The 26,485-nt window shown below is 35.3% G+C and overlaps 2 protein-coding genes across 2 annotated transcripts in view; both read left to right on the plus strand.

Annotated features, from left to right (window-relative positions):
• LOC142354692 (uncharacterized) overlaps positions 1–26,485 on the plus strand; it is a 361,988-nt gene that overhangs the window by 225,489 nt on the left and 110,014 nt on the right. The window lies entirely within an intron of this gene.
• LOC142354549 (ephrin type-B receptor 3-like) overlaps positions 1–26,485 on the plus strand; it is a 60,032-nt gene that overhangs the window by 7,572 nt on the left and 25,975 nt on the right. Inside the window, exons 5-10 of the mRNA XM_075406869.1 lie at positions 279–428; positions 713–1,026; positions 1,910–1,988; positions 17,132–17,309; positions 17,547–17,565; positions 20,058–20,281. Of these exons, the coding sequence (XP_075262984.1) occupies positions 279–428; positions 713–1,026; positions 1,910–1,988; positions 17,132–17,309; positions 17,547–17,565; positions 20,058–20,281 (964 nt within the window). The remainder of the gene's footprint in view (positions 1–278; positions 429–712; positions 1,027–1,909; positions 1,989–17,131; positions 17,310–17,546; positions 17,566–20,057; positions 20,282–26,485) is intronic.

Raw genomic sequence — 26,485 nt, forward strand, 5'->3', positions numbered from 1 at the left:
TGAATGAAAGATTTGAAACCATCATTGACATAAAAATGAATATTTTAGACTCAAAAGGTGATTCAATACCTTAAAATATGTAGTAAATGAATTGCGGTTGTCATTTTACTTGACAGCGTTTATCTTTGGTTTTGAAATGTTATCTTTGAATCAATGCGTAGACCAAGGTAACAGTAGCTTGAGGTGTGTCTTATAGTTATACCTCTGAAAATCGATATAGTTTTTGAACACCAGTTATTTGTAACTCGCAGTTGTGTCAATTATAAAAAATATTTCAGCGATGACTGTCACTGACAAGCACTCAGTGGTCATGAATGGCTTCCGTCCAAATGGCTACTATGTCTGCTTAGTGAAAGCATTCAACCGTGTAACTGACAAGGAGTCTGTTGTGTACACGGAGTCCGAACCATTCTCCACTGTGCCAGCAAGTGAGTTTGAACTTGTTTCCTCTTCCCCCCACGTGAACCATTTTTTTCACGTTTTCGAGTAAACAAAATGAGACGCTTTGCACTGATAATGGTAAACCGTGTGATTGGGTTTAAATAAATTGTAAATTGTTTCATGTACGCTAAATTCGAGGGAAATCCACCACTCAGGTAAAAAGTGCGACTTTTTTATGCAACATTTGCTGCTCAGCTCCTTAATTGCAGTTTCGAACTGATTTACCATATTTTTTACTCCCATGGAAGATCTGTTTTGATTCCCTTTTTAGTTGTGGCTCATTCAGCGTCAACGAAAAAAGTGTCGGCCGAGCAGCACTTGTTCATAAACTGGAGTCCCCCAGAGCGACTAGAGGAATTGAAGGAGTCAGCGAAGACATTCTACGATACAGATTACAACGTTACTGGGTACAGAGTTCTGGCAAAGCTCGATTCCTCCTCTGGTTCGTCCTCCCGTCCTTCTCAGTCCGGTGGAAGTGGAAGTGATTCTAGTGCAATAGTGGCAGTGATAGATACGAACACAACATATGACCTAACTGTGCTCTTTCCTAGCTTTAATAACCAGTTTGACAACGTATCTTTCCAGGTACACATTACAGCCTTCTTATCTCTTCTATTCCTTCTTTTCATCTATGTTCACGTTCAAGATCAAAGATTGATCCGACAAGATCTCAGATATCCCACGATCAAAGCTAAGACATTTGAGCTTAACCGAACGTCCTTTAAACTTAATGCCACAGTTCTAACCCTCGTAAAGTCAAATTTGGCAACTCAAAGTTGGTGGAAAACCTTTTCCTGTTTTTGAGTACCTATGGGTTGCGATAGAACCATACTCAATATCAAAAGCAAGTTAGAAGTCGACATTTGAACAAATTTAAAATTCACTTCTGACGTGAAGTTTTACTCATTACTAGTCAAACAGTTTTTTAAACCTTCGTTCCCCTGAATTAGTGGTCTTGCTTGCATCTTTGTGAAAATTTTCTTTTCCATAATGCCAATTCATTAAATGAAAAAAGACGGAAATTGTGTGTAGTTTATCTCACATGACGTTGAGTAATCTAAACAGCACCCATTCCGATTTTAGCAATCTTTTTAACTCAAGCTTTTTTATAGTCAAGGCCATCGTTATTTCAGCGTCTGTTTGTATCGCTTTTGCATCGTTTAATCAAATCATTTATCGGTTTAAAAGATGAGGTATCTCCAACTGTGCTTTGTCTGAATTTTTGAAGGAAAAATCGACATTAGATCTAGACTAATTAGCGCGAGGTCCGTGGTTTACGTGAAACTCTAAGACTATGTGGCTGTCCTATTTTTCCATGATTATCAAATACTCAACTTTGAATATTGCGCGGCGAGGATGGGAACTATATCCCGTTTGTGTCGTAACATAGTTGCGTTCTATAAATTGAAACCGTAATATAATTTTCACTTCTGGTATGTTGCTCATGCATGATTCTCGTGTGTTGTAGATCTACACTGTTCACACACTGGATGGGGTGGAGGTCAATGGGACTGACTACTTCAACCTACCCTCCAAATATGCCACAGGTAAGCTCAAATACCCATACATACATAAAGAATCTCGATATATTAATATTAGCTGTCATAAATCTGGAGGTTCATAGTTCAATTATTATGCAATCCTTATTCCAATTTCCATTTTTCAAATAGTCACAGTAAATTTTAGTAGTGACATTTGTTTATCACTTGATTTCAAAAGCTATTCGGATTATAATTAATTGCTAGGTTACTTACGTGGGATGTTATAAATATTGTTTATAACGCCAAAATCAGAAACAGTAGAAGTCAAAGGGAATAAATCAACATAGAACTTAAAAAACTCAAGCTTGTCCTTGAAAACTCGGGGCGCCTGAACTAAGGGAACAACTTAAAGGAATATTTTCGTGTTATTAAGTACACAACATTTTTTTAAAATCTTTCGATTTGATTCCGTTTGGCGTTGAAGTGAAATTGCGATTGCGAATTTTAGTAGCCTGTTGACTTTGTAATAATTTGCATTCTGGTTCTGTGGCTGCATGAGTGTGTCTTACATAACATAAGTTGGGGTTTCAAAAATAATCTTATCTCAACCCCTGATGCAGGTTTGACTGCACCTCTGATTCGTTCTTTTGGTCAAATTTTGGACTCAAACAATCATTTTTAAGATACATTACGCAATATATAGATATACATGGGATTAACTGACTCGTTAATTAATCATCCTGTGACACTTCCAATCCAACAGTAAATGCAGTAATCAACCCTCTGCTGTGCTAGCCATCATCTGCCTCTTGATAAAGTTCTGGTTGCTCAATTTTTGGTTGTACAGTCCAACGTCATTAAGTACTTACTATACACAATGCAACAGTGAGCAACCAACCCATACTTGTCAAAATATCCCATTAACCCCTTAACCAACCAGTTATCACCCTGTATTCCATCACTCAAGTCGCTCCTTTTACGCTCTCACCTACTCCACCTCTCACTATTTCATTATCCCCATTATCAATCCAAAATGTCCAATTCACAATGCTGATAAAAATCCATCTATTTATTATCCATTCATCTATCTGCTTATTCTCTATACACCATTTGTTTCCTCCCCCTTCACTTTTTGTTAACTGACAGACGCCTTTCGCAATGTTTTCACGTGCTGAATTGTTCGGTTATGGGTAATAAGTAGAGCACTGTAAGTGTTATTAATAGACCCATAAATTGCTCTTTGATAAACCTGGTGACTGTTGACATGTGAGCTAGAATTTGTTCCCCATTTCCACGGAACAGTGACAGTTAGAACCCACTTAGCCACAATTTAACTGCAGTACTGAACTAACAAATTTTAGCTCCATTCTGACTCATCACTTTCTGTTTGTGTACATGTTTACGTGTTTACAACTTGTTTGTTTCTTCCTCACAAGTGGAGCAATGCCTATATCACTTTGTTTATTTGTTCATTTTTTCCAATAGTTTACTATCGTTTTCCGCTCACTTGGCTTTAAAAACTAAGTTGAGATGCTTCCTTTTAAAGGAAACTACAAAGAATGGCGGCGTAGTAATTGGTCGCTCCATGAAATGTTTTAATTATGTCGTTTATCATCAATATTTCAATTTTCCAGTTCCCTCTAATATGTAGTGAATACACAAGGGAGGCTTCGATCTAAAAAGAAAGGGAATTGTAACAGAGTTATAATTCTGTTCACACGTTGTAGTAATTAGACTAGCTAAAACGGTTATTGTGTACTTTGCACATAACATATGCTTATATATATTTAAGTAACCGTGGGCAAAGAGAAGGAAATGGGGAAATGTTTGCTTGCTTGCAGGGACTACACTTGCTAAGTTGGAATTCGTTTGAGTGTTCATTTTCACCTGAAAGTATTTGTTAATTGTTGCAAGAAACAAATGTGCAGTAAAATCATGATTTAGTACAACTTTGGAGTACCTTGGGACACAATATCGAGTTTTTTGTCACATAAGTCAAGCATACACGTGCTTCATATCACCATATGAGAGACTGCAGATAGAAAACGTTCGGAGCAAATGTCCGAACTATTCAACTGATCAAATGAGATCTATTCAACTGATCATTTAAAATATTGACAATCTTAATAACGAAATTTATTAGCAGTTACTTACAGCATTAAAATTTTTTGAATCGTTTGTAAAAGCTTTAAGAAAATGATTATTTTTTTATTTTTGGATCTTAGCGGGTGCATATTATTAATTGCTCTTGAACGAACTTCATAGCAATTATTGTAAACATGTTTTTTATACGTCTTTTTTATGCAAATTTTTCGCTTGGCCGTTTTTGCGCTTTTCTTCTAGAACTCTATTGTTCTCACGGTGAAGTAAAGCTTGTTGCTGAAATAAAATTGCTTGTTGCCGAGTGGGCAGCTTGTTGCCGAGTGGGTAGTGCTTTAGGTTACGGAGCGGGAGATCCGAGTTTCGAATCCCGGCGTGGTCAACTGTTTTCCTCCCGCCTGTTGTTCGAGAGCAATTCTTCCGACATTAGTCGCTTTATTTGCAGCACGACCTGATCTACTATGTAATGGCACGTACTCTGTGACTGAGGCTGCTTAATTATTGGAAAATATAGAATAAATTTGAAATGCAAAAGTCCTTAATATTTTCATGCAATTTAAATTTTGTGGCCATCAGGCCTTTTGTGAGCTTTTTCGATGTGCGTTGCCTAAGTGCTAGTAACTGGTATTATCAATTTTCCAGTGCATCACAAAATTGTAAGTGGTTATTTTGATCACGCTGAAACCGGTTGAAGGAGCGAGTGGTTTTGAGGTGCTGATTTTTTCTGTTTTTGCGGTAGAAGTCCATCTAGGTTTTTATAAGCGAGTGTATGACCAAATTTAAAGAGCTCGAGGAATTGCTTAAGATTTTTGTCAACGCTCCTACAGAAACTAAAAGTAGTTTTTAATCACCCATTGAAGCCACTTGTCTAAAACTTATCTTATAATGACATCCTTTGCACTCATCGTACAGTTTTTATATAGTTTGCGTTAAAAACTTTTCATCAGAAAGAACTCGATCGAGTTTAATTCCTTCATGGGAGGGCTAAATTTCATTTCAACACCAGCAGGAGGGCTAAATTTCATAAGACTTTTTCTGCAGCTGGTCAGTAAAGCCATTGCAGCTATTTTCTTTTACTACAATATACTTTTTAAATAAGTTTGAGAATCTGCCCAGAAATTTTTTACAGGACAGAAATGAGTTATTAATTTAAATGTTTTACAGAAAAGTAGCTGAAAAGTGGTCTAAAGTCTCTTAGTAAACATCTATATCATCTGTCAGCCATTGATTTTTGACGAATTTTTAATCTCTGCAAACTCAGTGAAGTTGAAAGGCATTCATGTCTATTTTCAAAAATTTCTGTTTTTCTTGATAACTGGGTTATTATCTATTTGAGTAGATAATATGGTTATGTTTTCTAGAGTGCGTTACTACAATTATTTCTACGTCATGATGTTATTGAAATCTTTAACTCGAAAATCTTTCTTGAAAATTTTCGGTCTATGTTTGGTCTTTGCCTCTGCAAGGAGGAGCTCGATAACCAATAGGCATGAAGAGGGTATAACTGAACTGTTGACTGAAAAAATCTACTGCATTTTTTTGCATCAGTGTCAATTTTGTTGTTTATGCTGATGTGCACTTAAATGAACATATTTTTGGTTTAGTGTTAGTTGAATTCTGGGTTATAGTGAGTGTTTTGAAAGTGTGGGTAGTTTCCTAATTGCTTTCGAAAAAATTTTGAAATAATAATTGTAAACGTTTTTGCGCTTTTGTTCTCGAACATTCTTTGATTTCTCAAGTGACTTTTTCACGCTTGTCTGCTTCATTTTTCTTCATGTGATCTCAGTTGCTTGCGCTCAGATGTAAAGTTTGTTGCTGAAATAAAAACGATTGTAAGATAGGAGAAATCAAAAATGCCTGATAGCCGAGTGGTAAGTGTTCGGTCGAGAAATCAGGAGGTCGGAGCTTCGAAGACTTCACTGGTCGGATTTCTTTGCACCCAAAAGGAAAAATAATTTGGACTACAGCCCCTGATTCAGATTGCCAAGGCCTGTTCGAGATCAATTTTTGATTGATGTTTGACTTTCATTTTTGCGAAATATTTTCCCGAACTTATTTCCTGCATTTTTACGTATCTGTCAAGTCACTGCAGTAGAGTTTTGCGTCGTGATTAAGACCCATTTGAACGGTTACAGTTCTTCGTGACATGCAAACTACCGTAATCACGAATTTCAAAGTTAACAAATTCAAAATTGATGTCATTAAGACATTTACATCACTCCATAGTAGTATCGTGACCTTATTTGTCAGCTGTTCAGGACTTAACTGTATCCTTTCATGTTCTTGTGTCGTGAAACAAAACTCCGCATTTCGGCTTCATTTCCTTATTAAGAAGTTTGACCTTTCGTGGTGTTATTTTTCACATGCAGATCAAAGTGATCACAGTGATGAGTAAAGGAAACTACATAAACAGCAGTGTTTTTGTTTTTGTTTATTTGTGAGTGTTGTTCACCATGGGGAGGAGAACTGTTTCAACATCTTCAACTTTCAGTTACAGAGAAAGTTATATAAAATATAAAAAGTGGAACACGAAAAGTTGAAAGGAGTAATGAAAAATGGAATGACAAATTTCTGCTAAAAGTGGAGAAACACTTTTTATATAATTAACTGGAGTGAGTTAATGCAAGAAATGGTGGCTTTAACATAGTGACTAATTCATAGCTTAGTTGGAGCATAAATCCATTGAGAAATATGTGAGATAGAGAACAGAGGGAGAGAAAATATGCTAGCGTCTATCGATTTTCAAGTGCTTTTGTTATCATCTATTCAATCTATGCGCTGCTCTTTCTTATCTGTATGTGTGCTGCAATGGTAGAGTGAACAAAAAATTTCATGCCTCCTGAATTCAACTGTATCAAAAACAAAGGCGGTCCCCACAAATACTCTCACGTATACACTCAGACAGCCACAGAGTTCATGGTCGGCCAAAATTCGCATGTGCTAGGGTAATATTGTCGCTAGATTGATATTGGCTGTGCTGGGGTTAAAAAATGAGAGGGTGGTTAGGTATTGACGTTGTTAGGGTGAAAAAATGAGCTAAGGGAGGCTTCGATTTATTTCACCCTGTTCACACATGTATGGTAATATTAATAAAAACAAACGCAATATTGGAGTGGTTAGATTTGCAGGGGGCATAATGGCTCTTGGGAGGCTATTTGGGTAAAGTGCACTGCGGTATGTCTGTTCTTTTTTGGTGGTAGATTTGAGTGGGGGGGGGGGGTAGTTTTCTGATGGCTATTATTGCATCATCATCATCCTATATACTCTATATTCATCACGCATACCGGCAGGCAAACCCCTTTGATGTATTGAGACCTTGATCTGGTTGATTGCGTCTCCACGTGATAAATTGTTATGGTTGCAATTGAAACCGTATCGTTACTGTCATTGTGTTGTTTAAGGTATAACGGAAGATATTCGCAAGTTTGTTCACAGCAATGTTGCAATTTTTTTGATGTGGTCGCTGTTGGTTTTTTGATAATGTCATGATTGCTTAATAGATTTGAGTCTGATTATGTTTTTAGTGCTTGAGGTAAATAAACTATGAGGTTCTGTAAAAAAAATGCTTTGCTAAATTGGAGACTTGAAGAAATTATTCATGGCTGAACCGGTACTTTAATTGACATGTATATGTGAACAAAATGGCAGTGTCCATTTTTTTCATTGAAAATAATTCGTGTAGATAATAAAAAATAGACACTGCCATTTTGTTCACATAAACGTGACATTTGGAGTACAAGTTCCAATATGCAATATTTCTTAATCTTAAATATGGCAGTGTCCATTTTTTTCATTGAAAATAATTCGTGTAGATAATAAAAAATAGACACTGCCATTTTGTTCACATATACGTGACATTTGGAGTACAAGTTCCAATATGCAATATTTCTTAATCTTAAATATAAGGATTAGAAAAACTCAATGCTTTTTATAGGTAGTTACAATTCATTGCATGTTGGAACTCGTAAAAAATGTAGCTTTTAAAAATACTGGCTAGCTGATGTTTCGCCTGTGTGATATATGGTACTTGAGAACCCTTTACAAGTGTCTGTAGGGTCATAGCCGGTCACGTTTTCCTCATCAAAAGAGATGTAAATGCAATCCACATTTCTAAACTATCCTTTCATCTATCTCTCAGAAGTACCATTTGTGCTAGATCGTATTTTGTCATCTTGAAAGTAATTCAATCAATCTTTGGTCTGCCCCGGGCTCCTTTTAAATGGGGAGAAACATGGTTTGAAGGTGAACAACATTTATGACTAATGATTTGTTGTTCAAACAGCTCATATTTGACTGGAGTTTGATGTCAATTTGATTGAAATACAGCTGAAGCTGTCATTGTGTTAAAATACTTCATGTTAGGTCTATAAACTTATAGTTTAACTAGTGATGTTGATTTGATTAACCCAAAGTGTTCAAATATCACCTCTACCTGCAATAATAGCTTTCTTATGAGAGGTTAGATGCGAGCTGGGGAAAAGGCATTAGTGGCTCATTTGTTATTTGAGCAAACTGCAAAGACCTCAGAGAGAGAAGTTAGGATTCTGTTCTGTTTGAACAAAAACCTAAGTCAGAAAAGAAAGACTTAAAAGGCCAAGTGACACGTTTACTTATGGAAAGTTCATGTGGCAGTGGCCAGTCTAAGAAACCAACGAATAATTAGCCATGGTCAAGAAATTATAGTGATCATGGTTTACTTCACGAAGAGTTTATGTAGTATCACTCCATGCTCTTAAACGTATACTATACATGTTTATGAAAATAGAATCAACTTGTCCGCAGAAGACTGCCTCTGTTAATTAATTAATTAAAATCTGTTCTCCGCTTAGTAGCAGTCTTGAAATTCTGCATTTTTACTTTTGCATTTTTCATTCGGACAACATTAGGAAAAAATGTGTCAGCGAAAACTAACGCCAGCTTCTGCACCATCAATTAATTGAATTTGCTATAATTTCTCCGAACAATCGTGATTAATCCGACCCTTCTAAAAGTCAAGAAATTTTGTGGATCGGTAGCAATAGTTCTAAAGATCAGAGTCTCTCTTTGACATCATTTTGAGGCGTTTCTGTGGAATTACCTTTTAATTGATCTTGCCTGGTGCAAAATAATGTTCGTAATTATTTAAGGAGAGACGTAAAGCAGCTGTTAGTGCAAATTCATCAAAATATTTTCAAGGGTAATCCTCAATTTTTTGTTGTACATCATTGTTCCTTTGTGAATTATTTTTTTGCAAAATTTTTCTTCAGAGAAGCCACCTTTGAGAACAGATTCTTCAGATTTTTTGGTATTGCCCAGCTGTGTTTCTAGTTTTGAAAAATTGAAAACTTATCGTAGAAAAGTTTTGTTGTTTTCTTACAATACGATTACTCTCATGCTGTCATTTTTGACATGCTGTTGAGGAGAGAATATAAGACAAATGAGACTGCTGCGAAGTGATTTTCAAAGTAAATATTACTCTGATGTGCGCTGAAAATGGGAAAACTTTAATGGAAAAGTATTCAGCTTTTTCGCTGCTTTCTGCATCAGTTTTTCCAGTGTGAATATATTGTGCAGCCATTTTCACTATACAGTGCTAAGTTTTAGCCAATGATGGAGAAATCAACGATATTTATTGGAAAGTATATTCATTAAATGGACGCTTATTTCTTATTCTGTTAGCTATATGCACTTGGTGGGAAAAATTATTCTGATTTGACATATTTCCAAACTTCAGTACTCATTTATCTTCTTAAAACGAAATGAAACTTACTTTTCTTATGCAAATATGAAACTAGTTAAAACATTTTTTAAAATTTTTACTCCAAATTCAAAATTTAGAGCTGGCGATAAACGAGTTTTCTGCATTTTTCTAGAAACGATTCTATGGATGCATTTTTTTGATCAAGATGAGACATACTAAGATTTTCTGATAAATTGGTTGTTTATCTTTGACCATGTCTGCTATTTTGAAGCCGGATGTATAACGAATGAATAGAGGAAACAAATATGCTAGAAAAGACAAAAGTTGACAAGACGAGTTCACGGCTATCAATTATTTCTCGATATGAAGGTCGCCGTTGTGAATAAGCGCAAAAGAGCCTCTGGGTTTTTATGTGGATTCACGCTTATTTTAATTTTACTCTCGGAAGTCAAACCAGGGTCATTTCAATTTTCTGTTCACGCACTGTGAAAGGGCGGGCGATCAAAATGCAAAATTCAAATAAAAGGCGAAGTAGGAGGAAGTCTAGTCTAGATAATGTGTGGATTGTTTGTATTTGGGTGGATAATTTGCAGATTTAAAAGACTATTGTTGCTAAATTTAGAATTGTTTTTCTTTATCATCTATTGTAGGAAGTTTTCACACTGTGTATTTATAAATAGTTACGGTTAACGCTCTCTTATGAGGTCATGCACATTATTGTTATCATTGAAGTACCCCCACCCCCCATTGGTTTGACTCACAAAGAGGGATGAAAAAATTTGTCACTCAGGGGTGGAGCGTGGACTTTAAAGCTCTTTCTGCGCTGAATTTCTTCAGGCATTCTAGCCTAATTCTGGGAAGTTAGTGCTTCCCGAAATAAGATTAGAAAATGCATGTGCTTTTAGAACAAAGGCTAACATAATTGGCTTGAGCGGCTTTTGCAGCTTGTTCTGTGAGTTAGAACAAGGCTAGCCTGCTGTATTATGGAATGGTATTTGTTATCACATGTAGTTAATCAGACAAGTGTTTAGTTGTTGTTCAGTTTGGACTTGACAACCAATCGCAGAGGTGTTTGGCCCTCTGTCCCTTATAACTACTCTCTTACCCCTGCCTGACTTTTAATTCCACTCTACACAATACCATCTGTCCCTGTTCAAGTAATAGGAAAGGAAATGTGAACCCCCCCCCCTCCACTGGATCACTCGATTGTGAATTCATACGCTTGTGTGAACAAACTAATTCGTCCGTTCCTCATACTAATGGTTTGTGTAGCCTAATAAAAACCAGAGTAGATATAACAAAATAATTAATGTCTATCATTATAAGGGTAAAAAATCTATATCATAAGGGTAAATTATACTGTTTACATTCTACCGGGAGAGATGGAAGAAGATTAATATTTAGTGAGTGAGAATTGAATGAATGCTTGAATGCGCCTATTGAAAAGTAACAAGGAACTACAAAAGCAAACAGGGATAAGATTATTTGATCAATTTTGAGTTTCTGTTCAACTTGACTTGCTCTTGTTCATGCACTTGAAGTGTCGCCCCGCTGTGTTGACGATTCACTTGTTGGAATATTTGAAATGTGGTTAGAGTTGTAGATTTGGATCGGCAGATTTAGTACCCTGAGGGGGGTTTGGTACGTGAGAAAACCGGGAAGCAACTTGAATTGGGAATATGAACTTGTACTGACTTGCAGAATAATATGTATGTCTGTATTCAGTATTAGTAGTGGCTGTTGCTACAGCAAGTGTAATAGGTTGTTCAAGTTGTAATTGCAAAGTAAAACTAGTGTGCAAATTGTATGAAAACACCTGCCTTGCATACTGGGTTGATAGGGTGGGGGTGCTTATCTAGGCAGGAAAGAATGTTGCACCAGCTAATTGACACCACGTGCTAACGGGCTTAGCGAGCAAACTGTCAAGTTTTCTATTCCTATTTATGATGCTTTTGTTGCTTTAGTGATTTCTTGGCGCCTAAAGGTTGGCTAAATTTGGGTTCATTTTTTTGTTCACTTGGGTGACTTGCTGTCTATCGGGCTACCCGTGAAATTAATTTTTAGGAGTGGCCGATCGCAAAAATCCATTATATTAATTGAGTTTGATTTTTTGCTAGCTGAAAGATGCAACTGTGATTATTTTTCCTCTTAAGTAAATATTTGTGTAAAGTAAGGGAAAATTTCAATACAATTTTTGTCAATAATATTTTTATCTCTGCTTTAGTTTTGCGTTTTTTTAGTTTCCGAAATTTGATATATTTCCTACATTTGATTTAAAAAAACATGTGAATTCTAACGTATACAAATACAAAACTTTTTTCTTAATCAGGTGTTAATTGAGGCGCCACTGGCCTAGTTCAGCAATTGACTTAATAACACGTTGATTGCCACCGTGCAGTTCGTCTCAAAAAATTAACAAACGCTTTTGTTTTTTTTTGGAAAAAAGGCGTTTGTTCTACTTTGACACGTGAGCGAAGTGTTTAATTTGGGATGAGAGGGGAAATAGGAGGGCGGTAGGTATTACCTAATCGATTGAAGGGAAGTAGACAACTGGGAATTGCGGTGACAGGGGAGGGGGTGAATGGATGTGACGGAACTAAGGAGGTTTGGTTGCATTGAAAGAGTGAAAAGAGAATGATGTATCCTATTTTAATACTCTCCTCCCATTCTTAAGATATGCTGTTGCCCTAAATTGCAAATCAAGAGATAGTATAGAGAACACGAATTGATGTGCTAAGTTAGTAAAGTTGCATTGCACGTTGATATAGTCCAAAAATAGGAACTATGAAGATAGTAGGTTGTGTCATATTGGAACGGGGCAATATCGGTATATCGAGTTATAGCTCTTCGAAATTTAATGTTGCATTTGGAGTTATTAAGGATCATTTAAAATTTTTATCTGGCGAAAATTATTTTGTTTCTCAAATTGCTTCCAGGATCATTGAAATAATTATCTGGGTTTTTCAAAAAGGGTTAAGCTTAATGTAAACACATGTAGTTTAAAGCTCTACCGAGCTTTTAATCAATTTTACGCAACTAAACTGTTACTAACACTCCTATACCAGGTGTGTTGTAACAAGAAATACTTATTTATTTTAAGCCACCGGCTTTGAAATCGTATTCATCGAGAACTAAAATCCTACTTTAATGCAATTTTATAGCATCCGAATGAAGTTATAGGTCATTTAAAAAAATGGTTCATTGAATTGGAAAACTGGAAATTTTTTTTTAGTTTTCATGAAGCAGTCTAATTTCTATTCAATTATTTTCTATTCTTTTAAAAATGAGCTACAACTTTAGAAATCTATAGTTCTTGAGTTCTTATAGCAAAATTTAGCTGAACAACTTACGCTTACACTAATGGCAACGCTTATGGGTCACAATACAGAACACGAGGCACAAAAATGAAAATAGAGTGCTCTCTTGACTGTTGAATTTCTTAATTAAATTTCTAAGTCATCGTAATGTTTTGTTTGATAGTATTTAAATAAAATGATTTGTATCGAAATACTGCTCACCAAGAAATAAAATCATTAAATTTGAGAGAATTATTAGCAATTGAAAGTGCGGTAGACTCAGAGGCTAACCATTCGTTCTATTCGGTTCAGCATAAATTGACCTATTTTGCTCGTACAACACCTAATATTGAAGAGCTTGTGCGAAATCAATCAACGATGAGCTTCTACTGAATCTTGTAACGAATCCAGCCTACAATCGAAAATGCCGGAATATCTTTTGGTGGCCAATAATGGAGGGTGGACTGAACATCCTGAAACCTGAAGACCGTTTAAAAGAATACGATATATTAGTTCAACTTTCAAGTCCCTTTTCTCTGTGCCTGCCCGTAGTCAAACTAAAGCAACAACTCGTATATGAAATAAAAAATTAGAAAGAGCTTGATAACAAATCGAAAAATACTTTTAAGAGCGAATTGAATACGAACGAGATTCGTTCACTTGACTTAGCTTGTTAAAAAGGAGCATGAAGCTGGTTGAACGCTAAAGCGATATCACTTTAACCTAACGAAAACGAATGATTGGGAACCAGTTGAAATGCCATCTTGCACACTCAATGAATATTTCACTATGGCATATGCACTCCCTTGTCCGAATGAAGGATTCACCCTCATGAGACATAATTAAGTTCGCAATTCCTTAAAGAGTGCAAAGTGTGCAGCACGTAAGTGGTAAAATTTTAAGACCCGTAGCAAACTGTCAAGATTGCGTGCAACATTTATTGGTATTTCAGTTTTAACATTTTTGATAGGGATTCATTTAGTAAGAATGCGTAACTCGTGCATCTGGCAGATATCACTTGATCAGCCTTAAATTTGAGCAAGATTGATTGAAGTTTGACATATAGCAGAATAATTTTGCATTACATTACAAAATCTGATTTTTAAACGTCGTTTTGACAATTATTTTTCTGATCTCCGGGATTGCAAATATATGGGACCACCAGTTTGTTAAAAAGTGCTTCACGTTGTGAAGGATTTCTTGGTAAAATTAACCCATAAAAAACAAGACATTTTGGTTGGTGCCCTTTTTTTTGGTACTGCAATGAAATTATTCTATAAAAACCAAAAACTTGGTTGCTTTATCCCCCTTTTGAACCGGAAAATTTTTTAATCGAAGTTTTGTGAAGATAATTAGCTAGCAGCTCAAATTAAATACAAATAAACAAAGTACCTTTATTTGAAATTTCTCACTGTAATTTTCACTCAAGTCGGTGATGACGTAAATAACTCTACAGTCAGGTGCTTACTTTTTCTTCTCTTGCTTGGGAACAAAATGTTTGAAATGGTTTTAATCTGCATAATTCAATTTCATCATTCGGAGTGTTAGTGAGTTGTTGCTAATTGCTATCGAACGAAGGGATTATTGTAAGTGTATGTGTAATTTTATGCAATATTTGGCTTTTTCTGGAACATTATTTGGATTTGGTTTCTCAAGTGACTTTTTCAAGCTTGTCATCTTGATTGGAGCCTGACTCAAATTCCTCTCATTCGTAATTTGAGGCTGTTGCTAAAATAAGGCATTGTAACGAGGAGATTTCATTTTTGATGTACCTGTGTGGTTAATGTGTCATACTGTCAACAGGGAGATTCATGGTTCGAACCCGCCTCTAAGCTTAATTTTTCGCACTTATGAAAAATTTCCTAGGCTACATCCCCTTTGAATTATATGTGCCCCCTATCGTTCCACAACAGTTAGTCCCTCAGTTGGTTTATGCTTTCTTCATGGCTTCAGAAAGTTATCGCTGGTTGAAGTTTTCAAAGTGAAGATATCTAAGTATTTGGACTGAGTTTGTCTTTTTTACGACTCGAAGAAGAGTGTTGGAGAAGTGTCTTTTTTCAATAAGTTTTATTAAAGTGTATTTTGAAGCAGGAAATGAAACGTGTGAAAAATTTTGGAGTGGTTTGGGTGCTGAACAAAATTGAAGAGTGCAGCGAAAAGATTGTTTTTTTTTTTCATACCGATATTTTCGCGAGAGTGAGAAAGAGAGGCGTAAAAAAAAATCTGTAAGCGAGGGAAATTTTCTGTTCACGCGCGGCTTTTAAAGTGGTCGCTTCTTTTTTGTGAAACGGTTTAATTATGATATTGTATCAATTTCAAGGGTTGTCTTGATATTGGTTTGAAGGTTTCTGGTAATCACTTGGAGTTTTATGCTAATTTGGAGGTTCTTCAGCTATTTTGCTAATTTTTAGGCGAATTGAAGCCTTTTTTGGCCTTTTTTTCAATCAACATTTTTCACACCTTTGTCTTCAGTCACAGTAGTTGTTTTAACACTAAGTCCTCAACGGTCTACTTCGCTGCTATTGTGCGACAATATGGTTCCTTCGATGCTGCGTTTAGTTAGGAGCTAATTAATATATCAGAGTCAAAAACAGACACTTCTTCGCCAATCTGTTGCACTTTAAGTAAAACAGTTGTTTTGTTTGGCGAGTGTGCCATGTAATTGGAGACATCAAAAAAAGAAAATGCCTATTATAATTTGATGTTCAAGAAATGTTTGTTTTTTCAATTTACTTGTTCTCTGTTTGATATGTTTGGCAAAAAAGAATATAGATGAGAGTGAGTGGTCGAAACATGTGCGAACGCAGTTGACAAGAGCTTCGTCGATCTTTTTGTATTGAAAGACAGTTTTTTATCTTTCGATAGCTCACTATTGATTGTCTAAAACTTTTAATTTAGATTATTTGAACTTTTCACAAAGCCAACAGTGAACAATAAGGTTGGGGGCTACACATTCAAGACATTCCATACTCAATACTGGCGCAGTAATAAGCAAGTAAGAACCGAGAAATGTTATATTTACATCATTCAATTTTTGTGAACACGGTGACGGTTCATCTTTTTCGCAGTAATTTTTTTGCATCTGTTGGCTTTGTGAACAATATTGTGTTTGAACAGTTGTTAAGTTGTTTGTTTTCTATCATAATATTATAATGCTATACTCTCTTTCTCCCCACTCTTTATTAGAAGCTGAACTGCTCATTAATTGTCAATTATCTTATGTATTTTAACGTGTCATTATGAACTGAGCAAGTTTAAGTGACCTAATTTGGTATAAAGTAATTACTATAATCGTAAATGAGAAAATCTAACATGTAAGAGTTGTTTTTCAAAGTTTCAGTACAGGACTTTTTACAGGACCCGTTTTTTTTTCATGAGCTCTTGTAGTTGTATTTTTGCTCATTTTTTGTTTTAATATTAACTTGTGTTGTAAACAAATTTACAAATTGTTTTTCTTTTCCGAAATAAGTAAAATATATAACCAAAATGTTAAAGATATTTGGGAAAATTAAGTCATTGTCAAGCATCCAATACTGAAGAATAAGATTGAGATGAAATTTGACATAAGAAATTTTCGAAGCGTGTTTTCACGCAAATCATCAACATATGAAAATGCCACAATTCAGTAACACTTCGTTGTAAATTTCGAAACCTTCGGTCATTTACCCCTATTTCACGCAAGAATCTTATTTCTGCGTAAGTTGCTCGAAGGGGGGGTTGGCGATCAAATAAATTCTGTTCAAAACAGTCTCGAATGTCAAATGTTTCACATTTGACCTTTACATTTGTTTTTACATTTGACTGTTGATCGTTTTGGATGAAGTTTTTTTGAAACAAAGGCCGATATCAGTGTAATGAATTGTATTACAAACGTTATTCCATTGAATAAGGCATAAATAGATTCAATTGATGGTGAGGTATAAAGAATCCTGTTTTGTTTGCTTTGTGTCTGATGTCGCTATCCTACGTTTGATGATTTCGCTTACTAAACGAGCTATGAACCTTCAACTCAGGACGATCACAAAAACAAACACTCTAAGATTTAAATTTCACCTTGTATTTCAGCATAATTGTATGTTGATCAAAGCCAATAATATATATATATTTCAATGACGATGCCTTGTGTTGTACAGGACTGGACAATGACTCCGGTGGAGTCTTTGGTGGGAAGGGAGGAAGTCTGGACCAGTTTGTGCCTGTGTGGTTGGGTGGAGAATTGCCAGGCTCTATAGTTGGAGTGGCACTGGCCATATTCCTCCTACTTCTATTCCTCTGTCTATGCTGCGTTCTATGCCTATGCATACACTGCCGGTAAGTCATTCGCCAGGTCTTAAAATTAGTCCGACTTCATTTTGAAGCGTCAATGCATCAGCAACGCAAATTTTGGTGTCCCGACCAAAAACTATATATTAATTGTGTGTTTATCGAACTTATTGGTTTTTGAGGAAAATTTTTTTCTTTCGCACAATTTTCAGCCATTGTTGTTGATTTATGCCTCCCGAGATCCATTAAATTTATTAAAAAAGTGTTAGTATTAGCACGTTGAAGACTGGCTGTTTCTAATGAAGTAGAAAACCAGACGCAAAATTCAGTTGTTGTTTATAAACTCGATCGAAATTTTTGCACCCATAAAAATTATCTGGGCTACAGCCCCCCTCTGAATTAAATAGCTCCGCGTGTCGTTCGAGAGCAATTTGTCCGACGTTCGTCGGTTCATGTTATCGCTTGACTATTTGATTTCAGCGCTCTTAATTGCGCTTACAACAAGTTCCGAATCAACTAACTTGATGACGCAAGAAAGCCAGGTCAGGCCAATCATAAAGAGATTGCCCAAAAAGAGATTGCCCAATTAGATCTTCTTTGGTTTGCCACCCAGTCCTATATAACCAGTTTGTCCCCCATATGTAATTTTTGGTCCAGACATAGCCCCTATTTTAGTCAGTAAACTACCGACACCGATGGACGATTAGATGGATTTTTGTTTTCATTTGTCAGAAAAATTACGGCCGAGTTTAATTGCCGTAAATTTTTAAAAACTTCGCTGGTCCATTAAATTTTAAATGCCGTTTGTGCATAAGTGTATGAAATGCAAAAATTATGCATGTACATGTAAAATGGGGTTCAAATGGATGTGGGTGGGGGCAATGACAGAAGAGATCCGTACTCGTTAGCAGTAGTTAATGATATCCAAAGTAGGTTAATGTTATTTCCAATAATCAATTGAATCAATGCTGAATAATTAACTGCCATTTAACTCTTTACTCTTGTAAAGTAAGCTCTTTCTATCGCTGACAATTTGTTTTCAGGTTTTGCTTGCTTTTCATGACAATTTAGTTTTGCTCGCTTTTCGAAGCCTAAATCAGTTTTCATATCAGTAGCACCGTAGAAAGGAAAGCTCGCATTAATTTCCAAAAAAAAATTGTTTTTTTTTAAACGTGAAAGTCAGATTTAGAGCGGGCGAATAATGTCGGAATGCACAATACTGACTTTTATTGAAATTGGAACCCACGAACCGATTTTTCAAAAATAATAAGTTTGATTGAAACTCGGGATTCTTTAAGGCTTTTGTGAACTATTTAACAATTTGAAAGATCATTTTAAATAACAGATTTGTAAGTTCTGACATTGTTGAGCTAGGGTGTTTTTCTGTACAAGTGATTATCAATAGCGTGTTAAAACTAAATTTAAAGATATTTTTTGTTCCTAGAATATTTCTAATGTTTTTCAAACCGTGACGGGATAAGTGTCAGAAGGAATGTAATGGGGCCAAAAAGACGAGAAGCAAAAAATTTCGAAGTCATTTTGTGAGTGTGCCACAATTCAACAGTTTTTCTGACACATTTTTTCTTCATAAGTTGCCCATTTTTACTGCTTCTAGTAGAATAAACATTAGCAGTTAGAGATTTTGAAATCGGAGGAAAAGTCGTCAGAAATTTTGTTCCAAAGAAATTGTGCTCTGAAAATTCATTTTTCTGCTGACCTCAGATTTAATCTCATTTATTGTGACACTAGAATACAAAGTGTACTTTAAATTAATAAAATTTGATAAACTTTTTAAATTAATAAACTTTGATTAATAGCCGCCGTCACACTCTCAACGGCTATAATTTAGGTGCTCTTTTTTCGTTTTACATAAGTCACCACTTCTCACGTTTGACTTACCTCACTCTCTGTTTCAACTGAATGGAATTTAGAATTGATTCAGAAATTTTACTCAAATACGTATTAGGTAAGAAGGTGAAATCAAGAAATCAAAAGAAAGGATAAACCAATAAAGCCCCGGACACTAAGAATTAATGTTTAAAGACTTATTGCATTAAGTTATCAAAGTTTCTTAGAGTAGACTGCTAATCGTTGTTAATATTAAGCTTATTGTCCTCCAATATATAAACTGAACTCGCCGCATTCTTTGAATCTAATGAAAGTGCGGACGAAATTAGAACACTTTTCGAAACTTATAAGAAAACTAGGCTGTCGTCATTTTTTTCGTCAGTTAAGTTATGGAAGTTCCTCAGAGTATACTGCTGCAGGCGTTAGTATTATGCATTTTTCTCCAACTTCAGAATTCAGCATATTTATCTAATCTAATAAAACTGCAGAAATTACAACATTTTGTAACACTTAGAAAATTATTATTTTCTTTAGTAAATTTATTATTTTCTGCGTAAGTTGCTCGAAGGGGGGGGGGGTTGGCGATCAAATAAATTCTGTTCAAAACAGTCTCGAATGTCAAATGTTTCACATTTGACCTTTACATTTGTTTTTACATTTGACTGTTGATCGTTTTGGATGAAGTTTTTTTGAAACAAAGGCCGATATCAGTGTAATGAATTGTATTACAAACGTTATTCCATTGAATAAGGCATAAATAGATTCAATTGATGGTGAGGTATAAAGAATCCTGTTTTGTTTGCTTTGTGTCTGATGTCGCTATCCTACGTTTGATGATTTCGCTTACTAAACGAGCTATGAACCTTCAACTCAGGACGATCACAAAAACAAACACTCTAAGATTTAAATTTCACCTTGTATTTCAGCATAATTGTATGTTGATCAAAGCCAATAATATATATATATTTCAATGACGATGCCTTGTGTTGTACAGGACTGGACAATGACTCCGGTGGAGTCTTTGGTGGGAAGGGAGGAAGTCTGGACCAGTTTGTGCCTGTGTGGTTGGGTGGAGAATTGCCAGGCTCTATAGTTGGAGTGGCACTGGCCATATTCCTCCTACTTCTATTCCTCTGTCTATGCTGCGTTCTATGCCTATGCATACACTGCCGGTAAGTCATTCGCCAGGTCTTAAAATTAGTCCGACTTCATTTTGAAGCGTCAATGCATCAGCAACGCAAATTTTGGTGTCCCGACCAAAAACTATATATTAATTGTGTGTTTATCGAACTTATTGGTTTTTGAGGAAAATTTTTTTCTTTCGCACAATTTTCAGCCATTGTTGTTGATTTATGCCTCCCGAGATCCATTAAATTTATTAAAAAAGTGTTAGTATTAGCACGTTGAAGACTGGCTGTTTCTAATGAAGTAGAAAACCAGACGCAAAATTCAGTTGTTGTTTATAAACTCGATCGAAATTTTTGCACCCATAAAAATTATCTGGGCTACAGCCCCCCTCTGAATTAAATAGCTCCGCGTGTCGTTCGAGAGCAATTTGTCCGACGTTCGTCGGTTCATGTTATCGCTTGACTATTTGATTTCAGCGCTCTTAATTGCGCTTACAACAAGTTCCGAATCAACTAACTTGATGACGCAAGAAAGCCAGGTCAGGCCAATCATAAAGAGATTGCCCAAAAAGAGATTGCCCAATTAGATCTTCTTTGGTTTGCCACCCAGTCCTATATAACCAGTTTGTCCCCCATATGTAATTTTTGGTCCAGACATAGCCCCTATTTTAGTCAGTAAACTACCGACACCGATGGACGATTAGATGGATTTTTGTTTTCATTTGTCAGAAAAATTACGGCCGAGTTTAATTGCCGTAAATTTTTAAAAACTTCGCTGGTCCATTAAATTTTAAATGCCGTTTGTGCATAAGTGTATGAAATGCAAAAATTATGCATGTACATGTAAAATGGGGTTCAAATGGATGTGGGTGGGGGCAATGACAGAAGAGATCCGTACTCGTTAGCAGTAGTTAATGATATCCAAAGTAGGTTAATGTTATTTCCAATAATCAATTGAATCAATGCTGAATAATTAACTGCCATTTAACTCTTTACTCTTGTAAAGTAAGCTCTTTCTATCGCTGACAATTTGTTTTCAGGTTTTGCTTGCTTTTCATGACAATTTAGTTTTGCTCGCTTTTCGAAGCCTAAATCAGTTTTCATATCAGTAGCACCGTAGAAAGGAAAGCTCGCATTAATTTCCAAAAAAAAATTGTTTTTTTTTTAAACGTGAAAGTCAGATTTAGAGCGGGCGAATAATGTCGGAATGCACAATACTGACTTTTATTGAAATTGGAACCCACGAACCGATTTTTCAAAAATAATAAGTTTGATTGAAACTCGGGATTCTTTAAGGCTTTTGTGAACTATTTAACAATTTGAAAGATCATTTTAAATAACAGATTTGTAAGTTCTGACATTGTTGAGCTAGGGTGTTTTTCTGTACAAGTGATTATCAATAGCGTGTTAAAACTAAATTTAAAGATATTTTTTGTTCCTAGAATATTTCTAATGTTTTTCAAACCGTGACGGGATAAGTGTCAGAAGGAATGTAATGGGGCCAAAAAGACGAGAAGCAAAAAATTTCGAAGTCATTTTGTGAGTGTGCCACAATTCAACAGTTTTTCTGACACATTTTTTCTTCATAAGTTGCCCATTTTTACTGCTTCTAGTAGAATAAACATTAGCAGTTAGAGATTTTGAAATCGGAGGAAAAGTCGTCAGAAATTTTGTTCCAAAGAAATTGTGCTCTGAAAATTCATTTTTCTGCTGACCTCAGATTTAATCTCATTTATTGTGACACTAGAATACAAAGTGTACTTTAAATTAATAAAATTTGATAAACTTTTTAAATTAATAAACTTTGATTAATAGCCGCCGTCACACTCTCAACGGCTATAATTTAGGTGCTCTTTTTTCGTTTTACATAAGTCACCACTTCTCACGTTTGACTTACCTCACTCTCTGTTTCAACTGAATGGAATTTAGAATTGATTCAGAAATTTTACTCAAATACGTATTAGGTAAGAAGGTGAAATCAAGAAATCAAAAGAAAGGATAAACCAATAAAGCCCCGGACACTAAGAATTAATGTTTAAAGACTTATTGCATTAAGTTATCAAAGTTTCTTAGAGTAGACTGCTAATCGTTGTTAATATTAAGCTTATTGTCCTCCAATATATAAACTGAACTCGCCGCATTCTTTGAATCTAATGAAAGTGCGGACGAAATTAGAACACTTTTCGAAACTTATAAGAAAACTAGGCTGTCGTCATTTTTTTCGTCAGTTAAGTTATGGAAGTTCCTCAGAGTATACTGCTGCAGGCGTTAGTATTATGCATTTTTCTCCAACTTCAGAATTCAGCATATTTATCTAATCTAATAAAACTGCAGAAATTACAACATTTTGTAACACTTAGAAAATTATTACTGTCGTCCTTTTTCTCTTTATTTTTTTCTAACAGTTTCTATCCCAAAGGTGGCCAGTGAGGTCAACGGCGGCAATTTTTCCGACAAAATGCCGGCTATGTTTGTATGATTAAGCTGTATTTCTCACGGTAAGTTTTTGCAAAGGGCTTTGCCAAAACATTTGTTTCTCGAGGGCTGTAGTTTACTCAGAAGGAGCAATTTATTGGCCTCCTGTTCTCAGACAACAGCCCTTTTAGCATTCATTCTTGATTCATCCAGCTTCATGTTGGCTTTGATCATTGTGTTTTAAGTGTTCTTCATCTTTTCATTGCTAATTTGTTCAATTGAATTACTAATTTGTCAAATTCTGGCCCTCACTTGATACGTAATGTGACCAGCTCTAAAAGCCAATTTTCTAGTCATTGTTTTGAATTCAATGAGTTGCACAAATTACACATTCCGTTATGACCGCAAAATTGTCTTTGCTTTTTACGACTTCATTAATGAGGCGCGTAGTAAATGCGATAGAAAAAGTTACGAGTGCTTTGTGATGAAAGCTACAGCTATGAAAACAAATGGTCTGAGCCAAAACTATACCAATCAGTTTGGTAGATTATGCGCAGCTGTGGTTTTATTTTCTGGTTTTGTGGTTCTCTGTTCTTGAACTTGTATGCTTATTTACTTGGAAACCACTTGATGGATGTTATATGTTGTATATGCAGACTAAGGCGTACCCTAGTAATGCTTGAATGATTTTGATAGAGTACCTTCGTTCTGCTACAATCAACAATATTTGGTGGAGCACAATTATGCTGTATTAATTTTGGAAGCGGGAATTATTGGCCAGTAATAATTCACTGAAGAATTTGTCGGTTGTCCTTCTTAAATTTGCGCTGTTGGATAGAGCAACCTTAAGCTATGAATTCGTTTGCAGGAATTGTATATGGAATATGCGAAAATAGCAAATCTGTAGCAATAACAATTATAGTTGAAAAGCTGTAAGATGAGCGGAGCTATATTACGGTGCTCTTGGTTTCTTACAATTCAAAGAATTTGAATTGTATTGGGGCGCAGTCTTTTTTATGACTGGAAGAGAAATATTGGTAGAGCGTCTTTATTTGATCGGTTATTTTGTTGGAGTGTATTTGAAAAAGGAAGTGATATGCGTGAAAACATAGTGTTTAAATCGAATTGCTGAAAAACAGAGAGAAGATAGTTTTCTGTTAATGCTATACTTTTCGAGAGAGTGAGAAAAATAGGCGTGAAAACATTTTCGTTAAGCGAGCAAATTTTTTTGATCTCGTGTTGCATTTTCAATGAAGTTTTTTTAGCTTAAACGCATTTTTCGATCAACGATGTTTGTATCGTTTACCCAAACAAACAGTAGTGAGTTTGAAAGCCATTTTGACCATCTGAATCAAAAAATGATGTTTTTGATTCAATTTTGAGCTTTTTTTAAAACCATTTTGCCATGTTTTACGCTTTTTAGCAGTTTTTGTATTCCTAAAATTTTTATTGCTTTTGGGGAGTTCTGTGGTCCAAATTAGGTTTTCTAGTTGTTTTGATTGGCTTTCGGTTCCACTGTTTTTGATTTTGAGTTCTTGTTTTAAAGACAATTGAATGAATTTAAACAAATTTTGGCCGATTTTGGTCTTTTTTTATTGTTTTTGTCCATTTTAAGCTTTCCGCTATGGTTTTAATGTCCAATCTCAAATTTGGAGCTTTTTTATTTTATATGTTTTCCTAAAAGGTGCTATTGGAGGTCGGTGCACCTTTTAGAAAAACATATAAAAGATGCTATTACTCACAAAAATAAATAACACAAATTCCTTAATAATTCCGGGATTGTTTTTCGTTCTTTGCATTTTTTTGTTGTTTGGTTTTGCCAGGTGTTGGGATGAGGGGCTAAGTGCTTGCACAAAAGCATTAATATAATTTATTTGCCAAATAATGGATTGGAAATAGCATTTTTTGGATAATTTTGAACAATTGTTTGTTTCTACATTATCCTTAAGTTCTTTTATTTCTTTCGTTTTCTCTATATAAAATTTTGTCGCTTTTTCTGTCAATTGGCAGTCGTTTTTTCAATGAGAACTATCTGTGTGGAAATTTTTATGCTGCTAGTTGTTTTGGAACCGCAATTCTCAACAAAGTTTTTTATCAGGTTCTTTATCAGTTTTTGTTGTCAGTTACTTTTACTAGCTGTTTTGCCTTTTTTATTTCGAATTGCTATTATCGGTACTCATTTTTGAATGAGACTTAACAGTGTGGAAAGTTTTATGCTGCTAATTGTTTTGGAGCCGCAATTCTCAACAAAATGTTTTATCAGGTTCTTTATCAGTTTTTGTTGTCAGTTACTTTTACTAGCTGTTTTGCCTTTATTATTTCGAAATGCTATTATCGGCAATCATTTTTGAATGAGAATTAACTGTGTTTTTTTAAAGATCTGTGCACACATTTTGACGATTGTTGAAGTCAAATTGGAGTTGTGCTTTTGGTCACGCCAAAACAGAACATAAAGTAGAGCGAAGAATCAAGTGGTTTTGCGGAGTGATGTTTTTCACTCGATTTTGGAGTGGAAAATCTGTGTTTAAAACGATCGACTTCTCTATTGATTTTTTTGTTCACACGCGGCATTTTGACCTTGATTTTTACAGTATTTTCGATTGTTATGATTAGGTTTTTTTCTAAATAGCTTTCCCAAGCCATTCAAAATCCATTCTATGTCTAGTGTTTTTTTAGTCAATGAAAATTCTTTGATTTGTGGGTCAGGACTTGTCCGGCTATGTTTTGTATTTCGTCGTCTGACGCCCTATTGTTTTACATTTATTCACTCAGCAAGGCTGAAGTGAAATTTTCTGAATTACTTTTTCCTCTGGTTGACGACATCTGCGAACGTGAAGTCATTTCTTTCTCTCAGTAGCTAAAGCCTTTAAGGTCATTTGCGTGATTAGATTTTCATCAAACGTGACTTACCTCACTTAATGAGATGACTTTTTGCACTTTAAAACTTCAGTTAACTCATATGTGTGATAAAGGTTCCTAACAAAAAGGCTTCTGCGGAATTATTTTTGACAAGCTATATTAATTTACCGCTAAATGTTTCTTATATAGCTTTTTGAGCAGCGTCGAAAAATGTTTCAACTTGTATCTGTATGTTTCTATCTCTATTATACGGGTCGCAAGTCTATTTTTTTCGCAGCTATTGCAGCTATCTACCGGCTATGTTTGTTTTTTCAAACATTTATAGCATATAGTTTTCAACAGTCTAGGATAATCTCAAGACTTTTTTTCAGTTTCGACCCACATAATCAAAGGTTTTATCTCTTTGATATTTAGTGTGTGATGTTCAGCTAGCTGCCTGTGGCAATCTGAAGTTAGAATTTGTAGATAATCAACTTCGCTGTAGATATTTTTTGTGTATCGGTAACGATTCATTTGCCAAATTGAGATCTTTGACATTTTTTTGTACCGCTCAAAAATTTTCCTTACCATTATCAACGTCTCGTAATTAATTTGATATATGAGATCGTGTTGAACGAAACAAAACAACTGAGACGCGGACCCGGTAAATTGTAAATCTAGTATTTCTGCATCGAGTTGCAGGACTTGTAGGCCTTACTAAGTATACAGATAGCCATGACCCTAATAACAGTTTTGCGTTTATTTAATAGGCGGTGCTTTGAACTGAATAAATAATGATATGTTTGTCCAATTCAATCTCGTAATGTTATTTGCCGGGCTGTATAACTGATTGGAACAAATGTTTACAGTGAATCATGGCTAAGATTTTTCGGAGATGAAATTTACCGAGAAATTGTTGAAGCCAGAGACGTTTCCAAGACAGGGCTGCTTTAGAGCGTGGGTGTTGTTGATAAGGTGATGAATCAATCAACTTTA

This window comes from Convolutriloba macropyga, chromosome 15 (assembly GCF_964194025.1).
Source record: "Convolutriloba macropyga chromosome 15, txConMacr16.3, whole genome shotgun sequence".
Classification (NCBI taxonomy): Eukaryota; Metazoa; Xenacoelomorpha; order Acoela; family Convolutidae; genus Convolutriloba; species Convolutriloba macropyga.